This window comes from Myxocyprinus asiaticus, chromosome 8, assembly GCF_019703515.2.
Source record: "Myxocyprinus asiaticus isolate MX2 ecotype Aquarium Trade chromosome 8, UBuf_Myxa_2, whole genome shotgun sequence".
In the NCBI taxonomy this organism is placed as follows: domain Eukaryota; kingdom Metazoa; phylum Chordata; class Actinopteri; order Cypriniformes; family Catostomidae; genus Myxocyprinus; species Myxocyprinus asiaticus.
The window spans coordinates 23,304,243-23,315,177 of record NC_059351.1 but is presented as its reverse complement, the minus strand read 5'-3'; the positions used below and the strand labels follow the sequence as shown (position 1 = coordinate 23,315,177).

The window sequence follows — 10,935 nt, the reverse complement described above, 5'->3', positions numbered from 1 at the left end:
CAATGTTATTCAATACATGTCACAGTTTTTTTTTTAATATATACTTTTATTATCAATTACATTATTTGTTGTACTATATATATATATATATATATATATATATATATATATATATATATATATATGTTTTGTACATTACCTTTTCAACTGCAGTGGTATATAAAGTATATGGGTGGGTGTCTTATCTAATAAATCTGGCCTCGTGCTAGGTGTACCCATGATGGGCAGTGCATTTTAGCAGAAGAGCATGATTGATTGAGCCATTACCTGCTACAAGACATATTCAAGTCTCATAATGTCTTCCACTCAAAAGCCTTTCAATGGCTCTAATCACCACCACACCAAGATTTTAGTCTCTAGACATAACTTGGCTCCCTCCTTCAATAAGTAAGTCTATGGGATTTGCCCATTATGCTTACAAAAGTAGCGCACCTTTCCTCAACAAACCTCACGTCATGTTGGTAGAACAAAAAATAAGTTACGCTCTGACGTTTAAAACTTAGAGTCAGGGTTTTTTAAAATGGTATGCAGTTATTGTGCTACCTTTAAACTGCTTTGAGCCTAAAATCTAAAGGGACTAGAATATCATAAGCTATGATTCCATCCAAATTATGAAATAAATTCATTATGATTGATATTTTTGGCAAAAACATTCTGCAAATAAAGCAGCGTTTCCATCCCATGTGTTCAAGAGAACAAAATGTGAACTCACATTACTTTTTTGATTTACTTTTACATTCCTATAACAATTCTATAGGAATGTATTCGGTAAATGTGTATCCTTTGTTCATGTCTTCTAATAGGTTAAAATAAAAAAATATCCCCCTCAAGCATATACATTATTTATGCACATTTTGGAAGTTTTTCTTGCATTTTGGCATTTCCATCCAGCATTTTGTTTGCGATATCCCAAAATGTGCATTAACATATGTGGATGGAAACAACTATTTGGGCCAGTAAGCAACCTAGCGACCACCCAGAACACCCTAGCAACTGCTTGGCAACACCCTTAAAAACACTCTGAACACCTTAGTGGCTTCATATTCCCTGGCAACCATCCACAACACCCTATCACTGTGGTGGCGAGTTTTGCAAAAACCTTTTATACAATCCTTCTCTAAGTCTAATCTAGAAATTACCACAAAATCATGACAAAAACAAATCATATTAGAGACACACTAAACTGGCTCCCAAAAATTCTGTGTAAATTATCTGAAATTATTTATGGGACCTAGCATTAGAGCCATTGTTTTAACTAAATTCAAATCCTGTTATTTCCCTTAACCATCAATAGGGGTGGACTATTAACATCACATACAAAATGACCCAACCAAGTACCATGCCCATTGAACATGTATTGCATATCTTCTTGGCTCTAATAATACCTCTGATTACATTTTACATTTATGCATTTAGCAGACACTTTTATCCAAAGCAACTTACAGTGCACTTATTACAGGGACAATACTCCCGTAGCAACCTGGAGTTAAGTGCCTTGCTCAAGGACACAGTGGTGATGGCTGTGGGGATTGAACCAACAACCTTCTGATTACTAGTTATGTGCTTTAGCCCACTACATCACCACCACACCAGGAAATTGGAGATGGGCTCTTTCAACCCGGTCGTAATAATTATCAATTATTTCAATTGTAAGAAATCGTACGAGTTGATTCGTACAAAAAACATACAGCTTTTAGTCCAACCCAGATCTAATCATAATGATAAAATCTAACCCCTCACCCAAACTCTAACCCTAACCATGATTTTAACAGGAAAATAACTTTTGTGTACCACAGAAGAAAGAAAACACTCGGGTTTGGAACGAGATGAAGAAAGCACATAACAGGTTATTGACATACATTAGTCATTTGTATTGCATAAATAAATATGGAATGAGTAACCATATTTGTTCACTGATGTTTACTTTTTTTAAATAAAGTGTTGGATAGGAGGCTAGCTAAAATCTGATGACTGTTTTGTATTGATTTGAAATGCTTTTTGTTAATTGACTGGTCTCTATGAGAATAAGAGTCCTACATTTTTAAGTCGTACTATATGTTATGATTTCACCATCTCATACAAATTATTATGAGTTGTCATGAGACTATGTTGTATCTTTTGACTTGAGCTAACATCCTAAACACCCTAGCAAGTGCATTGCAACACACTAAAAAACCCAAAACACTCAAACCTTAGCAACCAAAGCAATTATGCCCTGGCAACTAATCACAACACATGACCAAACACCGGTGGTGGTACCGCTTACAATTTATTCAGAAAATGAACATATAATGTGGATTATTGCCTTATAGTAAAAATCAAACACCAATATGAATTACATTTTCCATATTTTAAACTCCATATGACAGAACTTGTAATTTGGAGCCTCCACTTTTTCTTTTTTCTTTTGTTTCATTTCTCGAAGCCAGTTGTGGTTGAAGCAATGAGTGCTGCTCTTATTGCAAGATTGTTAAAGAGAGCAATGTTACAACCTTTACCTTTAATCTGCTGTGTTTCCACACACACATACTCTAAAGGAGCTCTTTAATTGGGTTGCTACAGAAGGTGCTGTCAGATTGACCACATGCAAGTGGAATTTTGACTGGTCACTCTCTTGTCAGGGAATCTGATCGCTTCTGACAGGCTATTTTGAATAATTCTGTTACAAGATGATAAAGAGAAGGCAATACTCAGATCAAGACTTGTCACGCTAGCATAGATCTTATTGGATGGACAAGTTAACTAAAGCCGAACACTTTTTAATGGGGATGTACTTTAATGATGTTTTACAATCACATACATAGCACAGGTGTTGTTAAGCAATTCACAGTTCTCAGACGTAATCAAGAAGTTCTGTTGGAAACTCTTGGTATATTAAGGGTACCTTAACCGTTTCTCACATGAAGCTTGGGATATATTTAGAGCTGTTTTAAATGTGAAAACCTGTACTTTGGAGGAATGTTTTAAAGGTTCTACTGGGTAAAAAAGGTGTTATAGAATGCCATCTTTCTTTAAACTGTCTCTTTTGCGTGTGTGGAAATTGAGGTTTTATGCAAGTTATACAATACAGAACTATCAAATGAGGCTGGCTACATTTGGATTATGGTTGTAAATATTGGTTATTTATAGACTTTTGTTAGCATAGAGGCCAAATATAAGCCAGTTTATCTAATATAAGTCAGTTTGTCTAAATGTATATGCAAATAGTAATAGTATTTGCATTTTGTATCTTTGCACTTCTTTATTTCATCAGGGACAATACACATTAATTAACATCATGGGCAGGTTGATGTTAACAAGGAATAATTACAATAAAGCAAGACAATGTATACAAACTATACAATAGTTATGCTTGCCTTAGCAAATACCGCTAATTATTGCTTATACCTTTAATTACAGATTGCAGAGCTTAAATAGGGAACAGCTATCATTAGCGGTCATTTAGACCGAAGGCGTTATGACTCTTAAAAAAAAAAGATAGACGCAGCACAATACAAATAACAAAGAAGGTGTCTCAAGATGTATTTTTAAAAGTTGACGACACAGCACACTCCTGAAAATGGTGAAAAAAAAAAAAACAGCTGGATGTGGCAGTGTTGTCATCGTTAACTAAAATGAAAACTATATGAAAACATTTTCATTAACTGAAATAAAAATAAAAACTGGAATGATTGGTAAAAACTAAGACTAAACTAAAACACTTTTTTTCATAACTCCAAAACTAACTAAAATAACATAAAAATGACCTTTTTTGAACACAGTAGGGTGAAAATGGGCAAATTTTACTTTTCACTATTAATTATGATCCAAATGCCACATAACCTGACATTATACATTTATAGAAAGCTTAGGATGTCTCCTACCTTAGTCAAAAGCAAAAAAATAAGAAATACTCAAGACTGGAAAGAAGAACTTTAGGAGACCCTTTTTCGAACAAATCTCAGATTATTTTCAGGCAGTACTTTAGAATCTGAATCAGAATAAGAATAAGAATGAGCTTTATTGCCAAGTGTTCTCAAGGAAATTTTTGGGGTGATAGGAGAAACAAGTGCACACAGAACATTACAGTGAGACATGTGCAAGTGGTAATGTATGTGCAAGGTAGGGGTATGTACAGTATTGAATTAAATATGTGAATTTACATATGCACAGGAGATATGTTTTTAAATTATTGCACTATGGGGGAGTCCTGAGGCAGTTTAATTGTTCATGTGGAAAATGGCCTGAGGGTAAAAACTGTTCTTTTGCCTGGGTGTCCTGGTGCTCAGTGCTCTGTAGTGCCGGCTAGAGGGCAACAGTTCAAAGAGGGAGTGGGCAGGGTGTGTGTGGTCCAGAGTGATTCTACCTGCACGTTTCCTCACTCTGTAGATGTACAGGTCTTGGGGGGTGGGCAGAGGGGCACCAATAATCCTCTCAGCAGTCCTGACTGTCCGTTGTAGTTTCCTTCTGTCTGATTTCGTAGCTGAACCAAATCAGACAGTTGTGGATGTACACAGGACAGACTCAGTGATGGCTGACAAGAAATGTGTCAGCAGCTCCTGTAGCAGGTTCCTCAGCTGGTGAAGGAAGTACAACCTCTGCTGAGCCTTCTTCACAATGGAATCTATGTGGGTGTCCCACTTTAGGTCTTAAGAGATGGTAGAGCCCAGGAACCTGAATGACTCCACTGCTACCACAGTGCTGTTCAGGATGGTGAGGGGAGTGTGGGGGGATTTCTTCTGAAGTCCACTATAATCTCCACTGTTTTGAGCGTGTTCAGCTCAAGGTTGTTGTGACCGCACCAGACAGCCAGCTGATCAACCTCCCGTTTGTATGCAGACTCTTCACTGTCGTGGATGAGGCCGATGACCGTGGTGTCATCTGCAAAATTCAGGAGCTTGACAGTGAGGTCCTATGCAGTGCAGTCATTTGTGTCCAGGGAGAAGAGCAGTGGAGAGAGAACACATCCCTGGGGAGCACCAGTGCTAGTGAAGGTCTCGGATGTGAGTTTCCCCAGTCTCATCTGAAACACATCTGTTGTCTGCGAGTCATATTAGGATGTCTGCACTCAACCAGAAAGGTATTATGGTTATTTAGGGAGTGCATCATGTCCATTCAAACTGAGAAGGCACATGTTTTAAATGTGTTTCTTAAAAGTCTGTTTAGGCCAAAACATACTCTATGCATGTACAGTACTTGTACACGTGCAGACTCTTCTAGCATTGCAAGCTCGATTTTGCGATATTGCTTTCCAAAATGTGTCACACTGCAATTTATAACAGAAAGCAAGTACGTGTTGCATTCTCATCTGCCTATCTGTCAGAAAGCTGGTGATCCATCGACAGATTGGGGTGGGCACAGAGAGCTGGGTCAGTTTGGTTGAGAGAAGATCAGGCATGATGGTACTGAAGGCTGAACTGAAGTCCACAAATAGGATCCTTGCATAAGTCCCAGTACTGTCGAGGTGTTGCAATATATAATGAAGTCCCATATTGACAGCATCATCCACAGACCTGTTTGCGTGGTAAGCAAACTGAAGGGGTTTCAGCAGGGGTCCAGTGATGTCCTTCAGGTAGGCCAAAACCAGTCTCTCAAACGACTTCATGACCACAGATGTGAGAGCGACAGGTCTGTAGTCATTAAGTCCTGTGATTTTGGGTTTTTTGGGGACTGGAATGATGGTGGAGCATATGAAGCAGCAGGGAACTTCACACTGCTCCAGTGATCTATTGAAGATCTGTGTGAAGATGGGGCCAGTTTGTCAGTGTAGACCCTCAGACAGGCAGGTGAAACACTGTCTGGGCCTGAAGCTTTCCTAGACTTTTGTTTCCGAAAGACCCAGCACACATCCTCCTCACAGATCATAAGTGCAGATTGAGTAGCAAGAGGGGAGGAGGGGGTTTCCAGGAGGTGTTTGTGTGTATGTGTGAAGTGAAGATCAGAGCGGGTGTGGGGTGTGAGACTGGGCTTTTCAAACCTGCAGTAAAACACATTCAGTTCATCAGCCATTAGTTGACTCTACAGAGCGAGGGGGAGGTATCCTATACTTTGTGATGCTTTTCAGGCCTTTCCACACAGATGCAGGGTCGCTGGATGGAAACTGTTTTTTCAGCTTTTCAGAGTAGCTTATTTTAGCCACTCTGATTTCCTTAATCAGTGTGTTCCTGGCCTGGTTGTACAATATTTTATCCCCACTTATGTAAGCATCCTCTTTGGTATGACGAAGCTGTCTGAGTTTTCCTGTAAACCATGAAAAAGACATTTTTATCATTATTGGATGCAAATAGGGATGCACATATCCTCACAGAAACTGATATATGATGTCACAGTATCTGTGAGCTCGTCCAGATCTGTGGCTGCAGCCTCAAAAACACTCCAATCAGTGCAGTCAAAGTAGGCTTGTAGTTCCAGTTCTGCTTCATTGGTCCATCTCTTTACAGTCCTTACTACAGGCTTAGCTGATTTTAGTTTAGATTTTACCAGACAGTGATCAGAGAGTCCTAAAGCTGCTCATGGGACAAAGCGATATGCATCCTTTACAGTGGTGTAGCAGTGGTCCAGTATATTCACCAGTCTCTGGTGGGGAATGTGATGTGTTATTAGTATTTTGTCAGTTCACAGGTGAGGTTAGCTTTCCTATAAAAGCTTACAGTTGATGAAGAGTGCTTCTAAATTAGGACAGCACACCTTCTTCAATGCTGTTACATCTGTACATCAACTTTCATTGATGTAAAAGCATGTTCCACCGCCTCTCGTTTTCCCCAATGATTCTGCAACGTGATCCGCTCTGAACAGCTGGAAGCCCGGCAGATGAAATGTGCTGTCTGTGATGGCTTCATTTTGCCAGGTTTCCATGAAACACAGAGCAGTGGAGTTAGAAAAGTCCTTATTTGTTTGAGTGAGCAGAAACAGTTTGTCGTTTTGTTGGTGAGGGAGTGGACATTTGCCAGATGAATACATGAAAAAACATAACAAAAATGCTAGAGAGCTCCGCAACAAAGCAGCCATCTGTGGCGCCATCTTGGCATCTTTACCCACTGGTTGTCATGAAATGTGCTCTGCCACACATCCTGATGTAAAATCATCAATTTAAAACCTCAAAAAGTGAATTGTTAATTTCTCAAAGATTAATTTAGTAATGATTTTAACCATTTAATGGAATACACATAGCTATAATAGGGGTCAAGCTTAACTGTCCCACTTTACCCATCAATACTCTATATTATTACATTTGATACATTTACAAACTATCTTAATTAAATATGAAAATGCCAGTAGAAATGTTATGACGTTCGACATTTCAAATGATAAAGTAAACTAAAACTAATCTAACTAAACTGAAACTAGAAAACACTGAGAAAACTAAAACTAAACTAAAACTTACAAAGTGTGAAAACTAACGAAAAACGAAACTAAATTGAAATGACAAATTGAATATAAAATATAAATAAAAACAAAATAAAAAAATCCAAAACTATAATAACCCTGGGATGTGGCACAACATTCAAATACACTCATGTTTACATAGAAAAACAGAAATGAAAAAAAGAGCAGACGGGCCAAAATATGTTTGGCATGAACAGCCCATTAGACTACCTTTGGTCTTTTTTAATTTTAGCAGCTACATGAAACTGCTTGAAATAGCCAGGGATACACAGAACTTTTATTTGTATCTTTTTCTTGTTGAAAATGAGTGTTGTTATAATTCAAAATGCACTGTTGGATGCCCTCAGCGTGGGTTGGAAAGTACTGCTATTTACCAGGCAATGCTGGTCACAAGCCGTGTGAATTTGCCTTAAAAGTTCTCACTGAAAATGTGTAAATTGACAACAAGCATAAGAAATTATACATTCAGGGGAGTAATTGGTACATGGGAAGCTTACTTCAAAAAAAAAAAAAAAAAAAAAAAAAAAAAAAAGCAACTCAAGAAATGGTTTGAGTAATGTAATGTTTCCCCTTGTATTGATGTATTTGCTGTTGTAACAGGAATTTGAGGCAAAATACACTGAAGTACATTATTGTACTGGAGAGCATTTTATTAGAGAAAATGTGTAATAAAATCTGTAAATATATACTGTATGTTTTATATATATATATATATATATATATATATATATATATATATATATATATATATATATATATACACATGTACACCGATCAGCCACAACATTAAAACCACCTGCCTAATATTTTATAGATCCCCCTTGTGCCATCAAAACAGCAACAACCTGCATCTCAGAATAGCATTCCGAGATGCTATTCTTCTCACCACAATTGTACAGAGCAGTTATTTGAGTTACCGTAGACTTTTTCAGTTCGAACCAGTCTGACCATTATCGGTTGACCTCTTTCATCAACAAGGCATTTCCATCTGCAGAACTGCCCCTCACTGGATGTTTTATTTTTGGCACAATTCTGAGTAAATTCTAGAGACTGTTGTGTGTGAAAATGCCAGGCGATAAGCAGTTACATAAATACTCAAACCAGCACGTCTGCCACTAACAATCATTCATGTGATTATCTTATCAGCCAATCGTGTGGCAGCAGTGCAGTGCAGTGCATAAAATGGGTCAGGAGCTTCAGTTAACGTTCACATCGACCATCAGAATGGGGAAAAAATTTGATCTCAGTGATTTGGATAGTGGCATGATTGTTGGTGCCAGATGGGCTGGTTGTAACTGCTGAGCTCCTGGGATTCTCTAGAATTTACTTTGAAAAACATACACTGAGTGGCAGTCTGTGGACGGAAATTCCTTGTTGATGAGAGAGGTCAACAGAGAACGGCCAGACTGGTTCAAACTGACGAAGTCTACGGTAACTCAGATAAATGAGCCATACAATGGAGCAGAATAGCATCTCAGAATGCTATTCTGAGATGCAGGTTGGCGCTGTTTTGGTGGCACAAAAAAATAATACAATAAACAAACAATTTATAAAAAAATCTGTAAATTTGTTCTAACTTGTGTGTGCGTATATTATATATATACGCTTTTATCCATTTTATCCATAAGCGACTTACAAAAGAGGAAAACATAAGCGAATCATCTTAAGGAGACAGTGGTACGAAAAGTGCCATGTTACAAAATTTCACTAGCATCAGAATAACATTCAAAACAGATTAAAGTGCAACAAGGAATTTTTTGGTTAAGTGCTCATGGAAAAGATGTGTTTTTAGCCATTTTTTGAAGACAGAAAGTGAGTCAGCTTCACGGATGGAGTTGGGAAGGTCATTCAACCAACGTGGCCGAAAGTCCGAGAAAGTGTTTTGGTGCCTCTTTGTGTTGTTACAACAAAGCGACATTCCTTAGCCGACCGCAGGCTTCTAGTGGGCGTGTAGCTCTGCAGAAATGATTTTAAGTATGCTGGAGCAGACCCAGTGACTGTTTTGTGTGCCAGCATCAAGTGAAGAGAGACAAGGAGTGGTGTAACATGCGCTCTCTTTGGTTGATTAAAGACCAGACGTGCTGCTGCATTCTGGATCATTTGCAAGGGTCTAATTGCACATTCAGGGAGGCCTGCAATGAGAGCGTTACAGTAGTCCAGTCTAGTTATGACAAGTGACTGAACAAGAAGTTGTGTGGCATGTTCAGAGAGGAAGGGTCTTATCTTCCTGATATTGTAGAGTGTAAATCTACATGATCTTGTGGTCTTTGAGATGTGGTCTATAAAATTTAGTTTGTTATCGATGGTTACCCTTAGATTTCTGACCGTTTTGGAAGGTGTTACTGTAGATGCACACAGCTGCACGGTGATGTTGTGTTCAACAGCAGGGTTGGCTGGAAAGACAAGGAGTTCGGTCTTGGCTGGGTTAAGTTGCAGGTGGTGTTCCTTCATCCAGGCCGAGATGTCTGCCAGGCAGGCAGAGATTCGAGCAGACACTGTGGTGTCATTGGGCTGGAAAGACAAGTAGAGTTGTGTCATCAGCATAGCAATGGTAAGAGAAACCATGTGCCTGAATGATGGAGAAGAGAATTGGCCCAAGCACTGAACCCTGAGGTAACCCAGTAAGCAGCTGATGTGGCTTGGACACCTCACCTCTCCAGGCTACCTTGAAGGACCTACCTGAGAGATAGGAATTAAACCAGCCAAGCATAGTTCCTGTGATGCCCAGTGAAGAGAGAGTGGAGAGTAAGTCTGATGGTTGACTAGGTCGAAGGCTGCAGAAAGGTCCAGTAGAATCAGGACGGATGATCTGGATTCAGCTTTTGCCTGTCTCAGCAACTCAGTGACAGACAGCAGGGCAGTCTCGGTGGAGTGTCCACTTTTGAAGCCTGACTGATTGTCATCCAGCAGCTTGTTCTGTGAGAGATAGGCAAAGATTTGATTGAAAACTGCCCTTTCAAGTGTTTTTGCCATGAATAGGATGATAGAGACTGGTCTGTAGTGTTCTGTTTGTGTGGGGTTAAGTGTGGGTTTCTTGAGCAGCAGGGTTACTCGAGCCTGCTTAAATGTAGTGGGAAAAGTGTCTGTAGGTAGAGATGTGTTAATTATGTGAGTGAGTGCAGGTAAGATGGATGGAGAGATGGCCTGGAGAAGGTGAGAAGGAATGGGGTCAAGGGAATAGGTCGTGGGGTGGTTGGAGAGGAGGAGTTTAGAGACCTCAGTGTCAGTCAGAGGAGAGAACATAGAGACAGAGGAGTTGCATACAGGAGATGGGTGTTTGACAGGGTGTGGTGCTGAGAATGTATTGCTGATGGTTGTAACCTTATTGGTAAAAAATGTAGCCAAGACATCTGCTGTCAGTGATGTGTCAGGTGGTGGAGGAAGAGGGCAGAGAAGTGTGTTGAATGTTCTAAACAAGCTGCGAGTGTCTGTGGTGCTGTTGATCTTGTTCTGGTAGTAGGAAGTTTTTGCAGATTTAACATTATCTGAAAAAGTTGCAAGCAGAGACTGATACTTACCTAGAGCTGCTGGATCTTTAGATTTCCACCATCTCCTCTCAGCTGCCCTGAG

At 39.3% G+C, this 10,935-nt stretch overlaps 1 protein-coding gene across 1 annotated transcript; it reads right to left on the bottom strand.

The window, feature by feature from the left end:
* Positions 1–9,144: 9,144 nt before the first annotated feature.
* Positions 9,145–10,258, bottom strand: LOC127444975 (uncharacterized). The gene is made up of 2 exons (XM_051704668.1): positions 10,045–10,258; positions 9,145–9,876 (listed from the first exon to the last, which is right to left on the bottom strand). The coding sequence occupies exon 2, from the start codon at positions 9,814–9,816 to the stop codon at positions 9,214–9,216; it is 603 nt and encodes a 200-aa protein (XP_051560628.1). The 5' UTR covers positions 9,817–9,876; positions 10,045–10,258; the 3' UTR covers positions 9,145–9,213.
* Positions 10,259–10,935: the final 677 nt, after the last annotated feature.

Bases quoted from the DNA above. Each gene is read 5' to 3' on its own strand.
- LOC127444975 (XM_051704668.1), bottom strand. From the start codon at position 9,816: ATGAAGGAACACCACCTGCAACTTAACCCAGCCAAGACCGAACTCCTT.